The sequence below is a fragment of the Sceloporus occidentalis genome, unplaced genomic scaffold (genome assembly GCF_023333645.1).
Source record: "Sceloporus occidentalis isolate IW3139 unplaced genomic scaffold, rSceOcc1.0.p SCAF_5, whole genome shotgun sequence".
Classification (NCBI taxonomy): domain Eukaryota; kingdom Metazoa; phylum Chordata; class Lepidosauria; order Squamata; family Phrynosomatidae; genus Sceloporus; species Sceloporus occidentalis.
This window is the reverse complement of record NW_028316985.1, coordinates 32,098,910-32,119,466: the sequence shown is the minus strand read 5'-3', so window position 1 is coordinate 32,119,466 and position 20,557 is coordinate 32,098,910. Positions and strand designations below refer to the sequence as shown.

The 20,557-nt window shown below is 39.7% G+C and overlaps 1 protein-coding gene across 1 annotated transcript in view; it reads left to right on the top strand.

The window, feature by feature from the left end:
* MYH9 (myosin heavy chain 9) overlaps positions 1–20,557 on the top strand; it is an 84,877-nt gene that overhangs the window by 12,337 nt on the left and 51,983 nt on the right. The window contains exons 2-3 of the mRNA XM_089528096.1: positions 10,127–10,479; positions 15,818–15,974. Of these exons, the coding sequence (XP_089384222.1) occupies positions 10,147–10,479; positions 15,818–15,974 (490 nt within the window). The 5' untranslated portion in view covers positions 10,127–10,146. The remainder of the gene's footprint in view (positions 1–10,126; positions 10,480–15,817; positions 15,975–20,557) is intronic.

The window sequence follows — 20,557 nt, the reverse complement described above, 5'->3', positions numbered from 1 at the left end:
GTATGCTCAAGTCCCATTAAATATAATGGCATAGCAAAATGGTGTCCCTTATAAAAAATGGAAAATCAAGGTAAATTTATACTGTTTTGGAACATTTTCAAACCGTGTATGCTTGAATCCGTGTATAAAAAATCCGTGTATAAGAAGGGCCGACTGTATAAGAAGGGCCGACTGTAGTAGTAAAGAGTTTCCTAGCTTAAGAATGTTTCTGTATTGTAGAAAAAGGCTTTAAGCCAGAGCTTTTGTATTATAGAAGAAGGCTTCAAGCCAGAGAGACTGTCCTCACTTAGTTGGAAGAAAGTCCCACTAAATTCAGGAAGTTTACTAATGAGTAGATAAGTCTTAAGATTAGACTGCATATGAAATATTCAATAATGATTTACACAGATTGGTAGCATGTCTCAGAGCCTTCCCTAGGCACACTCCCCCCCCCCCAATGGGAGGCATTGATTCAGGAACTTTCTGAGAGCAAAAAATCTGATCAACCTGTGAATTGTGGTGTCTTCCAGTAGCAAAAGGGTCTAAATAATTGGAGATCCACTCTTTTTAAATGTGATGGGGAAATACATTAAAAATAACAGTTGACTTAAGATGTGCAACATTAGAGGTAGAAACGTGGACTTTTCTTAGAGAATATTCTGACTCTTGTTAGAAAATGGCCTTCACAGCATGTTCCTTTTGCCTTCACAGATGTCTTCAGTTGCCTTGAACTCATTTTTGCTTTGCATCATTGCCAACAGGATATTGCTAATCTGAGTGCCTCTCATTTTGTAATTTCAAAAGTCAAGGAGTGCAATGCTGTATTTGTCATTTCAGTTAATGGCAACCTTCTAACCTTAGTACCTGCAGCAAAGCTTTCTGTTCTGTGTCACAGAACAGAAGGGAATACCAGTAAGCCTTTCCGTAGTGCGTAGCCAAGTAGTCAATGTTGGAGTGAATTATACACAGAAATGCTACAAATCGATGCCCCCAAAAAGGTGACAACATGGCTGTTATAAGTAGATGGGAGATACTGTAATAGCTGTATTTTTGTCAGTCTCTTAACACATTGAAAAGCTGTAGAAACTTCTAGACTAATCTCTTTCTTCAAGTAATTTGCATGCTTGAGATGGAGAGAGCAACTGTCAGTAATGTTGTTTCCAGGGGACCCAGCCTCCTAGGAAACCAACTGAAAAGGGTTCTGGGTAATAACCTTTCTATGCATGATCATGCAGTTTAAACACTTTACACCTTGTCTAACCTTATGTGTAGCCTTTACCAGTTAGGCAGCATCTGCTGTATTATTAAACCTTATGGACATTTTTCTGTATTTGTGAAAACCATGCTTGGGTGACTTGGGAAAAGGGCGCTTAGTTTTGGTAACAGTACTAAATATAACTCAAGAAACTACTTTATTCTAAAAATTACAATACAAACATCAGTAGGACTGCTCTGTAGTAAGAGTTCATGTTTGATTTGAGTACCAGTTGCTTAGGCCCTATTTGGGCCTGTAGCTTTCATTTTCAAGAAAGCTAGACGGATTCTTTAAAAATTCCAAACTAGATTTTTTTTAATGGGCATTTTTCCTGGAAAAGGAGGTTATAACCACAACAGAAAAGGTTATTGTCTTTCTATTCTCCAGCAACATGCCTGGGGCATGTTACGAAGTTACCAATTTGCAGGAGTCTGAAATTTGTAGCAGGAAACATTTCATAGCTTAATATTCCTTGGAAACATTCAGGTACTTTACTCTAGTTATTCTGGGGTAGATTTTCCTCTTAAGCAGCCGTGCCACTTAAACTCCTAATATGCTGACCATTGGCCAAATCCCAAAAGCAGTTCTGTGGCCAGTGATAAAAAATTGGGTGTGGTACAAATTGTTCTGGAGAAATAAATGTAAGGCAGGGCGTGCCATTTTCCTGATTCTTCTAAAACCTAGACCTGGGCTTCTCTGCCATTGGCTTTCTAGATATTTTGGACTTCAACTGAACACTGGCCCTACTGACTGGGGCTGTTGTTAGCTGAGGTCCAAAACCTCTGGAAGGACAAAGATTGAGACCTAGATGAAGCATCCTTTTCAAATGGCACTCTTATTCTTGACAGCCAGTATTCCTGATTAATAGTAAAGGTTCAGGGAACAAGCAGCAAGGTGATTTTATTTCACATCATTTACAATGACACATCATGTACAAAAGCTTCAGAAAATGAGATTTAGAATATAGTATCCTCCACAAATCCATGGTTCAGATTCTTTATACTGTATTCACTTAACAAATTCTCTGAAACATTTGGAACTTGTAGAAAAATGAATGTAGATTTGTGGGGAAAAGCTCTCACCCATATTCAGTGGACATCTTCTCCCAAAGTTCCCTAATGTGTGATATGAGTGTCACTGTGCAAGGGATCTTGGTATAATTCAGAGGAATTTGTATATGGAGGGTAGACTGATAAGCTAAAGATTGTGGTTCAAATCTCTAGATTGTACAGTCCCACACAAATTGTGCTGAATTCATATAAAAGAGGGCTTATGTATGAAGTTCTGAAGCATATTATGTCTGAGTCAGGTGTGTACCAAATCTTCCTATAGGATTGAGATATGTGACATGCTGTTTACCATATTTAGAATTCTATATGAAATGAAATAAGGGGTGGGCTAGAAAAGTATCAGTTCTGTGTTTCTAGGCAAGAAGTAGATTTCAATCTCCTTTTGATATCTCCCTATCAAGTGTGGATATTTTGAACTCTCTTCCTACCTGTTTTTGCTGCTCCTTTAAACTTCACCAGTCTAGCATGTACTTTTTGTAAAATGGTGACAGCTCATTTGTCCTTTTCCTCTATTGCTTGTTGGGTCCATTATTGGACTTTTGTGCCCTATTTCATTTTGTTTGTTGGTGAAGAAGATATGGAAAGCTCCCTAGAACCTGATGCCATGGTGTATGAACCAGATCACTTAGGCTGAAAGTATTTGTTTTTAATGCAGTTCAGTTTGACAGGTATAATAATGTAAACTTCTTTGTTGGCTGTGTGATTCTCTGAAATGGGTTATCCTGTATCTGAGCACTGCATAATTCAGAACCTTCCAGAATTACATAAGCTTTTTGGCAGTAGCCCTACCCATTTCCAGCACCTCTATATAAGGGGCTTCACTCCAAAACCGCCAGTTCCTTTTTTTTTGTCTACCGCTGCAGCAGTATTGGTAGGAACCATGCTGCTCTGTTTTGCCAGTCTTCATTGGCTAATTCTGGCCTGTTTGATTTTGGCTTTGGCAGTTGTTGGCACCAGCGTTCAAAGTCCTGCATGCCCTTCGGCCTATTTCTGCTGCTGGCATTTCTTAAGATGTTTGTCTTGTGTGTACTGCTAAAATCTTAGGAGGGACATTTAAATATTTTCAATGCCTTGGTGAGGCTTATGTGGTTGCCTCTTGTGCCCACTGCAAAGTCTGTGCATCTCAGGCCAGATGGAAGGAAGAGTTGGATTTGAAAGCACTCCTGTATGAACAGACCCTCAACCCTCAAATGCTATCTGGTTGGCCTTTGGGATCAATTGGTATGGAACAGACAGAGAACTTCACCTGCATTCCTTTCAACTGGATTCTCTATGTGCCCTCTGGCAAGCATCCATAGGAGAAGTCAGTATCTGTACTGGCCAGCCTACTAAATCAGCTGCCTAGGCATCCTAGGGGAAAAGGTGGAATATAAATCAAACAAATAATCAGGCAATAAGGTTTAACTATGCTCCAGACCTGAAGTTTTAAAGAAAGTATACATTTCAGCTTATACTATAAAAGCCAGCCATCTGGGGTACCTTAACAAGTACCTTGTCCTTTCACTTCAAAGTTGCAGAGAACTGCTGAAGCAGCCAAGAGGCTTTGGATACATGACCAACCTGGTGCAGAACTCAGAACTGGAAGGAGTTTGTGTAAAACTGGTTAATTGATTATGCTTACTGCACACTCAAAAACCAATTTGGTACTGCATCTGAAGAAGTGGGTTTATATCCTCAAAAGCTCGTGTGAAAATTAAAAAAAGTTTTAAAGATACTGCCACATTTCCTTCTCCCCCCTCCCTCTCTCCCTCCCTTCCTTCTCATGATCCCCAATTCTCTTCTAGTTTATAGGTAGTTACCAGATAACTCTAAAGAAAATTGAGGCCCTATTCCCACTGGCTTATAATGCGGATCAGGACAAGAATCATGGGTGCATCGTTTCCATTTGAGTGCGCATTCGATCTGCATTGCTCTGATATCGTTTCCATTGGAATTCGAATCTTAATCGATTTATCCTGAAAAAATCTGAATCATTGGTTGATAAACCGGTTTTAAAAAATAGCGGCTTTTTAGCGAGTTTTCCTGTGCCTCCTGAGTCTGATTCGGGGCAAATGAATGGGAACGAAAGGGTGTCTGATTCAGGATCTTGGGGATGGGAGGAGCAGTACTCAAGGGGCTGGCCTGGGAGTGTCACCCGCTTGTTCTCTTTCCTGCATTACCGGTGCCATTTTCTCCCGTTCGCATAGCCTTTTCCCTGGTGGATTGGGAAGCAGGGTAAGGCGATCATGCTACATTGAGCTCCAAACACAGTAAACGCATTATACCCCCTGCAACCTCCCCCCTGCTCCACATTCATAGACTGATGTGTGAGGAAAGCCATTGAGCACCATTTTTAACTATTATTATTTTTTTCTTTTTTGCCTCTGCCTGAGTGCCTGAGCAGCAGATGGGCTTTACAATACATGCCTGCTTGATCACCACCCTCTTCTCTCTTTCCCAGAGGGAGTCTGGGGACACACAGAAGAGGCTGGACGCCAAGGGATTGGGGGCAAAGAGAGGCTTCTCTTCCCTCTTTCCCAGAGGAACTATGGGAAGACACAGAAGAGCCTAGGATGCATAGGGATTTGGGGTGAATAGAGGCTCCCTTTTCCCTTTCCCAGAGGAGAAAAGTGCCTAAGCGACTAATTGGCTATGATATCAAGTGCTTAGGCGCTTGATTGACAGCTGCTTTTAAAAAAAGAGGTACCAGAAGGGCAATGGGAACAGGGAGCAAAATAACCCACTTCAAATTACCACAGGGAAAATACCAATGGGAACGAAAACAGGGGTAAAAAATCCCGGGTCTGTTTGCACCCGTTTTTAATGGGAACAGTGGGTCAGATTTGAGTCAGAATCGCAGCAAAATAAGCAGCTTTTTTTGCCCAGTGGGAATGGGGCCAAATTGCTTAGTAACTTGACTGTTAATATCTTGGTGGTCAGTGTGACATTCAAGAATATACACTACCCACATAATACATGAAAAAATTTAAAAGGAGTTCCTACTGGTGATGTAGTATACTGCTATTTGTAGGATGAAGGTAGGATATTTAGACCAAGAGAATAGTTCTCTGTGATCCAAGTGCTCTTGATGTAGCACTCTCCTCCGCTTGGAAGTCTGAGCTCCAACCTTTGTTGTGGCACCTCTAAAGGAGCACTGGATAAATAGGAGAATAAGTGAAATCACCATGTTTGGTATGATAAAGAAAGCTGGAAAATGAGTAGCAGCCTTTCCTAATTGGAATAATTTTGCATCCTGTCCACTTTAGCTGTAGAAGATCCTTTAAGTACCAACCAACTCTTTCATGGAGGAACTTGCTATAGCACAGGTGTATTTAGTATATGGTATATTAGTAGCTTTCTTATACTGGATGAATAACTTTGCACAAAAGGAAATGAGAACATATAACAAGGTGTAGTGATTTATATCTTAAGCTGCCACATTTTGCAGCATGAAAGGAATGCTTCCCGGGTGTAATGGCAGCAAATCTAAAAATAATGTGAAAATGATGATCCTAACTCTGTATAGATATAACTCATGTACAGATAGATCCTACAAGATCATATCCATGTCCAGGATATGAGCTCTAAGAGCTGCATGCATACTCTTCCATGTGGCATATTACAGGTGAACAAGTTTTATTTCACATAATTTTTGTGGGCTCCAGAGTCCCGTTTCTCAAATGCAAGGTATTCAATTGATTTTGTCCAATTGAGATTTTACTGTTTTAAAAAAAATCTACCAGCTGTAGCTACATGCTATATGTCTAGCGAAGTGGACTCAAATCCATAAGGTCAAAACTTAGAATATTTTAAGATGCAACAAGGCTTTTTTGGTTGCTTCAACATACTTGACACAGCTACTCCCACCTTCATTATGGCAAATTATGTTAATCAAAATTACTGATGTCAGCACAAATGTCTTGAGTAAGATATAGCTGCTTAACATAGCCCTTTGTCTTCTCTCCATTGTACAACTTGTACTGAGAGAACTGTGGCTTTACCATAACATTCATGAGTAAAGACTTTCTGATTCCATGAGAAGGGAATGATTACAGAAAAGTTTGAAATACTTAGAGTGGTTTCTGGCCATCCTGGTTATGACAAGTAGTGCAGATGCTGTAGGGGCCACATAGACATTTGTTTAAAAAAAAACAGTGGTAAAACATCAGGATGAGTGTGCACAGGGAAAACTCTCTTACAAATTGCTGCTGTTGCAAATGTTCCTGCAAATTTCATTCCTCACCTCCCACATCAAAGGGGTGGCTACCTGCCCAGCATCATGCTGTTCAGTTTTCAGTCATGACTGCATATACTGATGGTGTATCTGTAATTACCACATCAGCTCCAGGAAAAAGCTGGGGAAGCAAACTTACCTTCTCAGCAGTGGTGAACTATTCAATTCAATGCCCATCGTTTTCTGTTTCCCCACATATTTCTGTACAACAGGAAGTATTCAGATAGTTGCATTATTGGGTGTGGTATTTTCTTATGGGGATCTGCCGCTCCTTCCAGAGAGATTCTATGCAGCCTTGAACATCTTAAGAAGCTTGGCTTTTAATCTTCAAATGTAGGGCAATAAAAATAAGTCTGGAAAATGATCTTAACAAGCATTCAAATGGACCAAATCTCTTCTTCCCTTCCCTCAAAGTATTATAGTTACTATTAAAAATTTGGTTTATCTTTGTCTTATATTCTTGTAAGTTGATTGAATGATTCCCAGAAAAGCATGGTATAAATATAAGTAAGCAGCTTTGAATGTTTAGACAGAAACTGAAAACCTGTTAAAACATAACACATACTGCCAGGGTGCTGAAAGATGTACTGGCCACATTAAGTACACAGATTTGTGTATCCATGTTTTCCCAACATGTATCAGTGCCGAACACTTTTTCTAGTGCTAAATAATGACCTGTGCTAGCAATACTTTTTTCCAGGTATTTGAAGTACTAAATTAAGCTTCATAATTGTGACGGCACAGAGGAGCAGTTGGTTCACTTTGGCATATGCTTTGATGCATAGTGTGTACCATTTGGTCTGATGCTGATAATTGTGAGAGGATGTGGTGTCAGCTTCACATGTCCTTGCTGGTCTGTTATGAGTTCCTGTTCAAGCACAGAAACTTCAGATGATTGTGCATGTCACTAAAAAAAATTCACATCTTTTCCTGTTCTTGGTTGGATTTGTTTGATGTTCCACTCCCCCAGGTGTTTTTCTGCTCTTTCTGCATTATTCAGCTGCTCTTCTTTCATGCTTAGTTTATACTTGGTTCTTCCTTGATTGTTACAGTCAGGGTTTTAAAAGTTCCTCATGGGTTTTTCAGACTTCTTGAAATTAACTGAAATCAAAGAACACACTAGTTTGTTTTCCACAGAAGCTCTGGGATAGAGAGTTATGATGAAAAGTGCACCAGAGGGCATAGTCAGCTCTTGCAGGCTGGGAACTTTAGGGTCTTGCTATTTATCTTCATGAAATTTGGTAGTCTCTGAATATTTCTCTTTGGCTGCACATGGTGGGGATAATTGGTAGTGGTGTGTGTGTGTTTTCTTCTTGTTTGTTTGTTTGTTTGTTTTACAGAAGCTCATCTGTAATTGATGGTCATATTTTTCTCCCAGCTTAAGATAAGACAGTGTGCCTGGGTCTGATTTAATTTTACTTTTGTCTTACCTTTTCCTTAAATCCTTTTCAACCAAATCCCAACCCTGATAAATGACAGCTGTGATAGAATAAAGGTTATTGTCTTTTTAAAAAGTCTTATAAAGAGCAGACAAGGACTCTGTGGAGCAAATGGTGAGATCAAGTACTTTTTTGGCCATAATTCACTTATCCTGAAGTTGAACATGGTCGGTTCCTTTCAAATGCTTCTTTTTTCTGCAGAATATTTACAAAAGTGGCAAGGATATAGTTATATTTATTTTACAAATGGAGGAAAGTTGTGTCTTTCTACCTTTCAGGTCTTCTGTCCTAAATTCCTGGTAGAACTTTTCTTTGGGGTGCAGGGCTGGATCACTTGTAAATCTGAGGCTATTGTTTCCTTTTTGTTTGTAATATTTGATATTCTCTATCTAGGGCGACCAGCAGTAGGTAGCCAGTTCACTTTCTGGCTAAGGGAAGGTTTGTTTCATGCTGTTATGTCCATAGAGGTGGTGGCAGGGAGTGGGATTACTGCCCCCCCCCCCCCGGCCTTGCATGGTAAAGTTGTACCTGTTAGACTAGATTGCTATGTGGCTAGAGCAATCTTAGATCTGTCAGGGGTTCCTTGTGCTGCAGGGTGTTTGTTAATAAGGGTGTGGAAGGACTAAGGAGGGACAGTTTCTCAGAACACTTCTTCAAGATTGTTAAACAAAAGAGTGGACACTCTTCTTTTCTGAAGGGCAGAAAGAATCATAAAAGCATGTCAGATGTCTTCTAAGGAGAAAGGGCCTAAGGGAATAAGAGAGTATTTTCAGACTGGTTTCTGGTTACTCTTAGTTTCATCATTTCCTGAAAAAGCTAATTCATCTGGAAGCCCTCATTCTCTGGTGTGTCCTGCTCAATTATGGCCAAAAATGGCAAGTACTTGGATTCTTGGAAGTTCCATTTGCAGGAAGCTGTGTAGCCGAGGTTTAGAGCACAGCTGTTGCTTTGCCAGCCTTGATACTATTGTGGACACTATGAAAAGAGATTTCTCAGTCCTCCTTCTATTTTGCCTCTTTACATCACACTGTCAGTCCCCCAAAGTACATGGTTCTCTCACGTTTAGCAGATACCCATAGCATATATCTTCATCTAGCATTGTTGTCAGTAATTGTGAAATGTGAAAATGAACAGATAGTGGATCTCAATTTACTTCTGAGAGGCCTGCATTAGTTCTGAACTGTAAGAATTTCACATTTGTAATTGTTTTGACAGTAGTAGCAGTTGGAAGACTTTCTTTTCTTCCTCAGTTGTTCTTGTTATGTGCCTTCAAGTCGTTTCTGATTTATGGCAACCTTGTCATTCGGTTTTGTGGGACTAAAAGTGTGTGACTCACCCAAGGTCACCCAGTGGGTTCCCATGGCTGATCAGGGAATTGAACCCTGGTCTCCAGAGTCATAATCCAATGCTCAAACCACTTCGCCATGCTGGCTTTCTAATTAAGGAAATCAAAGGGATAAAACAAAGGTTGGATTCTTGTGTGAAAATGTGTGAGCACACTTTTTGTACTGAAAATGATTCCTGCACTGGGCACATGCACGGGCCCATCTTGTTCCTTAATTCAGAGTTTATGCCTGTTTCTGGTTGAAGGACCAGAAATACAAAATAGATCTTGGAAGTCAGAAGTCCGTCCTTACTTGCTATACAGGAATAACAGTTTTCAGCAAGTGCTTGACCTCAATATTTCCTATGAATTGGGGAAAACAAACTAAACCTTAACATTTCTCTCTGTTAGAACTTGTCTTCAACATGAGAACCTATTTAAAAAGTCCTTTTAGAACTGATTGAGTGGTGGAACACCCCCCCTCCAATTTATATATTTCTTTTAGCTCTGCCACCTTATTAAGGTTGTCACCACTGCAGCTATCACTTGTTTTCTTGAAATTTCCATGCAGTTGTGCACCTTTATACCATTCATGTATCTGTTTGCAGTTCCTAATTGGTATGGGAAGTGACAGGTGGATGGTCCAGTCTTTTGACCAGCGGGCTTGGGCGAGATGATCTGTGGTGCTTCAGATGGATGCATGACATTTAAATAATAATAGACTAAAGAAAGATGGAAATGCAACTAATGTCAATTATAGATGGCTAGAAGGTCATAGGTTCAAAGTATTAGCAGCAATATTGACATTTTGACACTAATAATAAATGTATTCTTACCTTTTAACAGGTCCCTGGTTATAGGTCATCATGGCTCAGAGAGATGCTGACAAATACCTCTATGTGGACAGAAATGTCATCAACAACCCTCTTGCTCAGGCTGATTGGGCAGCAAAGAAGCTAGTGTGGGTCCCTTCAGAGAAGAATGGTTTTGAGCCTGCTAGCTTGAAGGAGGAAGTAGGAGATGAAGCCATTGTGGAGCTTGCAGAGAATGGGAAGAAAGTGAGAGTAAACAAAGATGATATCCAAAAGATGAACCCACCTAAGTTCTCTAAAGTGGAAGACATGGCTGAATTAACCTGTCTGAATGAGGCCTCTGTGTTGCACAACTTAAAGGAACGATACTACTCGGGGCTTATCTATGTAAGTAATGATTTTCTCTATTGACTTTAGAGATTAATTAAATGTGGGATGGTACTTTTGGATGTTTTCCATCTCATTTTTCAACATGTATTTTTCATTACACCAGACCTTTCTTAAATGGAGGAATATTGTGTTGAGGTGGTTGGGTTCTAGCACTTGCACAACATTCTGTGTGTTTTCAACAGACTGGAAGAAGCTCTAGAAATGATAAAGTTTGGTCCAAATTAATCATACTCTGGCTTGCTTCTTCATCTAGAACCTCAGTTATAAAGGAACACTTATACTAAGCTAGAAAAATATCATTTTTATATAGTAAGACTCAGCTGCACAGAAGGCAGTTGGGAATATGTGACAGCACTGTGCTGATTGAGTTAGCATGCTGAACAGAGAACACAGAGAACTAAAACAGCAACAACACTTCAGACCTTCAATGTGTTGTGCTTTAGTATAGACTCTGAGCAGGTGATTTGGCTTCCAGTGCTGCTCTCATCATTCAAAGTGGCAGCATGGTTCTTGTCAGCTTATTGCCATGGAAACAAAGACTTGTAATTGTTTATATATGATTAAGTGTGAGTAAAGTATTAGGAGCTTATCTTGTGCTGCTTTTGCCCATGCATGAGCCTTTGCAGAATAAAATGGAATAATATGTAGGTGTGTTCTTTGCTAAGTTACTGCCCTCTTGTTTTACCATTCCTATGTTTTTCCCTGAATTGAAGACTGTAGAGATCCTGCTCAGTTGAGACACTGGAAGAAGGTGGCCTACACCAGTAGTGCTAGAGAGAATGGTGAAATGTTCCTTGTAATAAAAGAATATTTTCTGAAACTATAGACTTTGGAAGGCCCTGTTCACCATTTCGTTTGTGTGAGGTTAGATGAGTAGTGTAAGTTAGGGTCTTCTTGGTGGTGGTGCCAAAGTTGTATAATGCCTTCCATTAGAGATGTATCCTAGAAACCACAAGGGGCTCTTGTCTTTAAATAAACATCTCTTCTCTCTTTCAAGAGCACTTCAGCATTTGACTTTTAAAACTTAGGCTTTTGAGGCCTGTATGTGTTCAACTTCAATTATATTTTATTGCTATTTATGTGATTTGATTATAACTTTAGTGAACAGTGTCTTTGATATGCATAATACAGGGAAACTGCGTGTAAGTTTTAATTATTTTGCAGGACAAATCGAATATATTTGGGCCACCTAGGTTTTCCTGGAAAAGAGATGTTCTCCCATTGAGGGAACTTCACATTAACTCTATTTCTGAATTATCCTGAATTATTATTGAGGAACAGATGTCATTGTTGTCTAGTATCAGAGTTGCCTTCTGTGCAGCTCATCTCAATTCTTTGTACATTAAAGAGATCATTCGCTAGTTTTTAAACTTAGTTTTGTTCATTTTTCATGTCAAGAGAATCAATGTAGTAGTGTTCCAACACTTCAAAGACTTTGTCCCATTATCATCAGATGGGACTGCCCATGTGTAAACTTCTGAATTATAAGGTTTACCTAGTGGAGACTTGTCTTAAGCCTTTCCTTACACAGATGTTTTTTTTTGGGGGGGGGGGGAACGGATAGTGCATTGTGTTATTTGAGAGAGAATGCATTTGTTTTTATGGCATATAAAACATGTCTAGTTTATCAATATATACATGCAGTAAAACAGATAAGCAGTCTTATACATTATTCATGAGCACAGGTAATTTATGGCTCTAAGCAATGCAAGATATTGTATATATGCAGTAAATGTTCATTCTGAGGCTGTACATAACACTGTCTCAATCTGTAGAAGTGTGTAGTGTATATTCATGACTCCATCTAGCCATTAGTTTCATCATTTGAAATTTGGAATGTTTTGAAACTAAGCATAGCATGAACAAGCACAACTTTTAACTTCAGTAAGATACTTTTAAAAGCATTTAAGTAATATTAGCCTTCATGTTGATATATGGTATTCATAACTGACTTTAACAGTGTTGGCTTAAGTGAACCACCCTCCAATGTTCATTTAATTAGATTCTGTGCCAGTCTTCATTGGTTGATGGTTCAGGATAGATTTATAGCTTCAGTTATCATGGCTATTTGCCCACCATAAGGAGTGGTTTGGCTCAAAATATAACAAGACACCCCCCTTCTCTCTCACACACACACTTTCAATACAACATGTTTTATAACTTTTCTGCTATTAAGAAGCTCCTTGAAACAAATCTCTTCCTCTGGATCTTCTGATGTTTAGTTAAACAGGAATTTTAATGGACTGCTTCCCTACTAATCCAGCTGCTACATTTTATCAAGTTGGCACTGCATTCAAGTTTGCTTTTTCTGTTGTGTCTTGTCTCATTACATGTTTAATAACAAGGATTTTTTTTCTTGTATGGTGTATTATATAAATATTCTGTTACAATTTTTCTTACACAATGGAGTCTTGTGTTTTTTTATTCAGTATGATTACATAGTGAGATGATAGTTTCTCTTTGACAGAAAGTGGATATTCAGTTTTTTATCTTTGAATACTTTTGCCTGATTGTAACTTTGTCTGAACAGTCTTGATGCAAGCTGTGTGTGTTAACACCTAACAAAGGCTAATCCCTTTATGTGTCTACCAGTCTCCTCCAGGTTTCCATCTTTACACTTTCATAACTGTAGTCTTTGCAAACCTAATATCATGCCACTCTTCTCTCTTTTCTGTTTCCCTACTCCCCAGTTGTGTTTTTGCATTCCATGAAGTGTGATGAAAGTTTCCAAAGAACTCAGATGCTTGCTCACTATTTTGACAATGTAGTTGCCCTATTATCTTGGTAAAACTGCATAAGTATTTGAATTTTTGTAATAGTCAGGAAACCATTTTGAGTATGCAGTCCATACAGCAGTGTGTTCTGTACTCTTATCAGTAACATGTTGCACATGTGTTATAGTGGGCTGACCACTATTCACTGTAGATTTATATTTGTTTCTTGTCTGGGAAGGGTTGAATTTGTCCCACTGGTGAATACCCAGCTTTGAGCTGTGCACATGTCAAGAGAGTTGTAATTGACAAGCTGACATTTTAGGGTCCGTTGGCAGACCTAACAAGGTTTGAGATGCTACATTGTGGCCTTTTTGTTGCTGGTGGGGAGTCGAAGGCTTCAGAAACGTGTCTGTCTATATTCCCATAGCTAGACTGTGTTCCCATAGCCCATTGTGGACTAATGGGATCTGCTGGAGTTCTCATGAGTTTTCAGCTGATGAGACCATTGCTCTGTGTCTTGCTATCAGAACATAGCCAGACACTTTTCTGCTCCTGTCTACCAGCAACAGAAGGGGGGGAGGACTGTTGCAGCAAAATGGTGAATCCATGGGCAGGGGGTTTTGGACACTGTAGAGAGAGGAAGAAAATTATAATGTAGCACTTTTCAAGGGTTGTTTCTGACATATAAAACCCTGTACCAAGATTTTTCAAAAGCTATTCCATGGCATGTTTATGTAATTGACACCTCTCCATCGATACACAAGCATAAGGTGGACTTAAGCTTGCACAAATCATTAACAGGATGCTGACCAAGAAGTGCCATGTAAACTAAAATGCTGCCACCTCTCTTCACAACTCTATGCAGAGTGTAGAGAGAATCTACCACCAGTTGCAACTAAAAGAGTCGGCATAAAGCAGTCTTCCTCAGTACGGTGCCCTCTAGGTGTTTTGTGCTATGGCTGCCATGATCCCCTGCCAGCTTGGGCATGAATGATAGCAACTGCATTCCAGTATATTTGGAGGGACCCAAGTTGGGCGCGACTGGCAATAGAGCCTGATAATTTGTTACTTCACTTGCTGGGGCACAGAAGGACATATGCACAGATAGAGGATGGGGGACACCTGGCTGAACAAGACTATGTGTGAAAGGGATCTAGGAGTCCAAGTAGACCACAAGTTGAACATGAGTGTGATGCAGCAGCTAAAAAGGCCAATACAATTTTAGGCTGCATCAATAAAAGTATAGTGTCTAGATCAAAAGAAGTAATAGTGCCACTATATTCTGCTTTGGTCAAGCCCCACTTGGAATATTGTGTCCAGTTCTGGGAACCACAATTCAAAAAGGACACCGAGAAACTGGAGCGTGTCCAAAGGAGGGCGACAAAAATGGTGAAGGGTCGGGAAACCCTGCCCTATGAGGAACGACTTGAGGAGCTGGAGATGTTTAGCCTGGAGAAAAGAAGGTTAAGAGGTGATATGATAGCCCTGTTTAAATATTTGAAGGGATGTCATATTGAGGAGGGAGCAAGCTTGTTTTCTGCTGCTCCGGAGAACAGGACCCAGAACAATGGATGCAAGCTCCAGGAAAAGAGATTCCACCTCAACATTAGGAAGAACTTCCTTGACAGTAAGGGCTGTTCGACAGTGGAACACACTCCCTTAGAGAGTGGTGGAATCTCCCTCTTTGGAAATCTTTAAACAGAGGTTGGATAGTCATCGGTCGGGGATGCTTTGATTGTGATTTCCTGCATGGCAGGGGGTTGGACTGGATGTCCCTTGTGTTCTCTTCCAACTCTACGATTTTATGATTTATAATTTATGTGGGGTGGTGGTGAGAGGCAATAACTCCACATCAGATAGAAGTCCGAAACTATGCTGGCCAGCAGCATGTCTTAACCTGGTAGCTCTTTGCAATGGCTCATCTCTGGCTCCTTGCTTACTTTCTGTCCAAGTAAATAAATTATGCTAATTAAGTATGTGCAAACTTGTATGCTAGTTTACATGCCACAGAATTTATTTTTAAACTTTCAGCCCAGGTTTTATGTGTGAGAAACACCCCCTGGATATTTCTGCCTTGTCAATGTGTATGGTTTAAAGCATGTTAAACTTTCCATGTTGCCTAAACATGCTGTGCTTCCTGGAATGCTAAATGGTAGTTATTTGTTTGTTTATTTAGGTGTGCATTAATATAAATTTTGTAACATACATGACTTAACATCACTAAACTGAACACATAACTTATGCATATTTCAGTGGTCAAAAAGTGAAAAAAGCCATATTCATACAGCAAATAGCAGATTTAATTACCAGTTTAACTGTCTGGTAATGAAAGGCAATTATGGCAGTCCAAATAAATGTTTCTCGAAGCTAAATCTTCTGAAATTTCTGCTGGATACCACTTTATATATTATGAGGTAAAAGAAAGATTATGGGGAGATTTCTTTCCCTCTCCATTCTCTTTTGTCTTGGGTTAGGTTTACTTAGATGTAAGCCTGGGGCTGGGAAAATCCTTCTTTTTATTGATCTGTTAGATGCTCCAGGGTTCCTTTTAGGGTATATCTTCTTGTCAAATAGTAAAGAAAATGCATGCTTATTAATTCTTCATGAAATCCATTTTGCAGACCTACTCAGGCCTGTTCTGTGTCGTCATAAATCCCTACAAGAACTTGCCCATCTACTCAGAAGAGATTGTGGAGATGTATAAGGGCAAAAAGAGACATGAGATGCCCCCTCACATCTATGCCATTACAGACACAGCCTACAGGAGTATGATGCAAGGTAGGTACACTTTAAAAAATCATTTCCGGCTGAGATAATTGCTACATTCCAGTTGAGAAGATTAATCTTGCAAAGGTATTACTATTCCTTTTCAGAGGTCAACAGAGGTTCACACAAAGAGCACAAGAAGGCTTCACATTGGGGTGGGGTTTTGCTGTATTGTAGCATTTGATCCCAGTCAATCTTCTGGTCTCTAGAAAGCAGCATTCTTTCTTTGCTTCGAGTTCTGCTTAATCCGTGGGGGAGGCTTGCTACTGCAGCCAGTGGTATGGGAGGAATCTGCATTGAGCACAGAGATGAAAGGCCATGGGTTCTGCAAAAACCAGAGGCGTTCAGGATTAGCTGTTGTACTCCAGACTCCATTCAGAGCCTAACAGGCGGGAAATCTTTCATGGTTTTGAGCACTTCTTTGTTTTTTTGGCAAAATATACAACGTGCACTGGCAAGCCATTGATTTTGACCCATTCTCTGCATGGGGTGCACTTATTTCTTTGGGCTGAAAGAGCAGAAAGACTTACATGTTAATTGGTTAGATTCCAGCATTTGGTAGAGGGCATCCTAATTGGCAGCTTGTGCAGTAGTAGGGGCAGGGACTGTATGGTTTACACTCAGACGAAAATTGCCTAACTGTAGTAACAGATGTTCTACTACATTGTTCTGGACCTGGCATCTCTCTTGACAGTCTGTATAATTCTTCATTAACAAAAAAACTCCTTGCCACAAGCTAGATTTACCAGGGGGTGGGGTGGGGGTGTGGCATAAAGGTTTTGGTAGTGTGTTTGAATTTTGACTTTGCTGGGATCTTTGCTGTTGGTGCACCACATATGGAAGTTGTCCCTTTTTCTTAGAGTGAAATGCTTAGGCATCAAGGCCTCCTCCGTATGCTTGTATGTGCATATATGAGAAGGAAATAATCAGTCAATAATAATTGCTTAAGAGCCTTCATTCCTGCTCCAGTGTGTACATAATACACAATAGTAAAGCTACAATATCATCCACAAGCCCTTGAATAACCTTGAATAATGTGCAAGCAGAATCTATGCTATAATATTCTTTGAACCATACAACCAAAACTGTCTACTTTGTAGTGCCTGATTAGGGAGACGTGTTATAGTTTTGCATGAAGAGTTCTGCATATGGGTTGAGTGGGTAGCTCTTCAGGTCTCTTTGGAGCCTCATGACTCTGGGATTAGGAAGACTGAAGATTTGTCCTGCCATATCTGTTAAGTGTTAATCTGTTTGGGAGAGGGAATGAGGAAGAGGGAGAAGTATGATGTTGACATATTTCATAGGCTGGGGCCAGGAATGTACCATTTGTTAGTCAAGTCTAGCCTGGTCTGCTTGGAGTAGCAGTCTGTATCTGTTTGAGTCAGGTTTGTTTATGCTAATCTATTGTTCTAAACTCTTTCTCACAAAGGGAGTTTTTCTTCATGGGTCTTGGTTTTATAGGAGGCCTGCCAGGACTCATGACTTTCTACATAAGCTGACTAGCATTTCTCCTCATACTTCATACAGAAGTGAAATGATTCACTATTTGATAATCAGACCAGTTTGCCCTGTGTAGTGGAAACATTTCTTAGTGTTTTCCCCTTTAAAATCTTTTTCGTCTTACTTTGCTCTGCTTTCTTACGGAGTGTGAATCCTTTCTAATGCGCATAAACAAATCTGAATTATACAGTAGGCCTCCACATTTGCGGCTTTGACTTTTACAGATATGATTAATATGTTCTCTCTGGGAATCTTTAGGTCATCCAGTACAGCTCTGCCAGAAGTTGACCATAGAGTTGCCCTGGAGGATCTACAAATTCCTACAGAAAACACTTCACTAGGCATTTGTAAATCCTCTAGCATGGCAGATGTTGACCATAGAGTTGCATTGGAGGCCCTGGAGATTCCTAGAGAGGTTTCCTTTCAGGTAAAAAGAATAATGTTTTTTTTTAATTTATTTCTGGTTTTTCCACATTCACAGGGGTCCTTCAATCCTAATCCCAGTGAATAGTAGATTATTGAACAACTTAATAAATACCGCAGAGGCTGATTACAGGAAGCCTTAGCTTTTTACCAGTTTGTTGAACTATTTGATTTGGTGTGATGGATCTCTGTGTCCCCCTCAGCTAGGTGGGGCTCATTGAGACTACCTTAAACAAAGTAAGCTGCCTCCACCTACTGAATTGACCCCCTTCTTTTTCCTAACAACTCAGTAGGAAGTTACCTGGCATTACTTTCTGTTCCTGATACTACAGAGACTTTCCATTCCCTGGTAAGGAGATGAAACCAAGCAAAGGCACATGAAAGATGGGTTTTTATTCTAAGTAAGGAATCTTCATAACAAAAGGATCTCTCCTACATGAGGAATGCCTTTTCTCCAGACACATTTAGAGATTACAAGTTACAAACACAGTTGGTCATTCCAGCCAAATCAAGAAAAGAATCAAAAGATCCTAACGCAGCTAGCTAATACATTCCCTAATGCTATTCACAGACAGATGGGATTTGTAGTTCTTGATGTTCATGAGACTAGCTGAGAGCCTGGACTCCATGGTCCGGCTCCACGAGAATCCTCCCATTGAGCCCCTGTTCCAAATGTTTCTTTGTTTTTAAAAAAACAGTTCCTCTGGTCCTTGTGCAGCTGTTTATAACCTCGGATCAGAATTATCTTGAAGGTTCTTACTTCTTCCAATTGCCCATCTTATTGGACAGATGCTATCTCCTCACCTCTGTGATGGTCCCTCATTAAAATGTAACAGTACCTCCTCCCACATTTAACCTTTTATCTGGGGGAAACGCCATAGTAATGGGAAAGACTTGAGAAAGACTTTCCTATTATCATAGTTGGAGAAACATATTTGTTTTGCAGACTTCCTATTCAGAGTGGCTCTGTGTGTGTCTGCATAATACAAGTTAGTAGATCTTAAATTATGGCATAATTTTGACTGTCACTATTCATAGCATGTACACATAAATTGTCAAAGTCTTTGTCTGCCTCATGTTGTCTTCCATGCAGATTGTCAACATATGTCCATTTTTTCCAGATGCCATAACTGTGCTTAATGAGTGTGTGGAATTACTTGGCTTCAATCTTCCCTACCCTTTTGGTTTCATCTAGGAGACAGAATCAACAACCCATGAACATTTCAGTTTTTGCCATTTTAACCATACAGAAATGACAAGAACCCAACAAATTTTTACAGGGAAAACATATGCAGTTGTGAAATGAGTCTGCAATAATACAAATCAATTGAATGTGACAAGATGTACCTAAGTTACTGTAGTTAGTGTTTTGACTCATGTTCTGTAAGGGAAGGTACAAAAATGAACTAGCTTCAGATGATATGGGCAATCCATTGTGGTTACTAATGATAATTAAATCTTCACTTTTAAAAATAAAAGCAAGCAGTCAGTTTAAGGTAGCAGGACACTTTTGTTCATTTTACATTTGTCCAGATTTAAAGATAGACGATAAAAGTCAATTTTGGCCTGATGCTGGTCTAGACAGAAGTAGAATGCCTTCTGGTAAAAATGGAGTTCTAGTGTTCTGAGTTGTCATGTCTCATGATCAACAGCTGTGTTCTCATACTAAATGAAACCCACAGAATATAACAGTTTTGCTATGATGCACACAGGAAGGAATGATATCGTGGTTTTTAAATGACTTTATTGTAAGTAGAATTGCTTTTCAGTATAAATAATTTTAGTGGGAAATGGAACAATTTCTTCTGTTAAATTTTCTTTTGGTTTTGTCTTGTTCTAAATAGTCTGTCTCTAGTTAGCATAATGGGAGATGTGAAAAAGAAATCTCATATGGTAGTGGTGAGCTTGATTTGGCAAAAACAGATGTAGCCATATATTATACTATCCACTGCATGACGTCTGTACCACTCAGACATCTTGCTTCATTAAATTGTTTGCAACTAATTGAGCAGCTTTCATTAAACACCTTGGGACTATTTGGTACCCCCAGACCTCTTGTCTCAATAGTGTTATATAGTTGAATTAAAGCAGCACTAAAGATACTCTTATTGACCAGATGTTTAACCTGACAGTGTTCTAACCCTCTTAACATCGCCCAGCTACAGGCACTGCCAAGGATAAAATGCCAGTGTGCCAGGCTTCTTTTTCTTGTCCCATTTCAAAAAAAATTTCAAGAAGCATGTGCAGGCTTTTCCCAATATAGTGTTGATATGGAAAAAGGTTATCAAAGGATGACTGTGTACATACGCGGGGGGAAATAGGTGAAGAGAGTATAACAATTTGGGTTCCTTCAGTCTCACTCCTTGTTTTTATCCTGTTTTGCCAGTGCCTTGGTCTTATTGCATAAATGTAATAAATGTGGATAAATGTAAAGGGTGTTCAAAGTTAAGTGCATTAAGGAAGATAAAAGTTACATTTTTCTGTGATTAGAAGGCAACTCTTTGCCATTTAGCTGTAGTCAAATCTCTGTGTTGATGAATCAGCTATAAGCAGGGCTGAAACCTTTGCCTCTTTTGCTCCACTTCCTCTTGGCTGGAGAGATGATGTCACCATTGTGTGAATGCTATATTCTCCTTTTATGGCGCTAAGCAGACTCAACTCAGAGTTGCTCA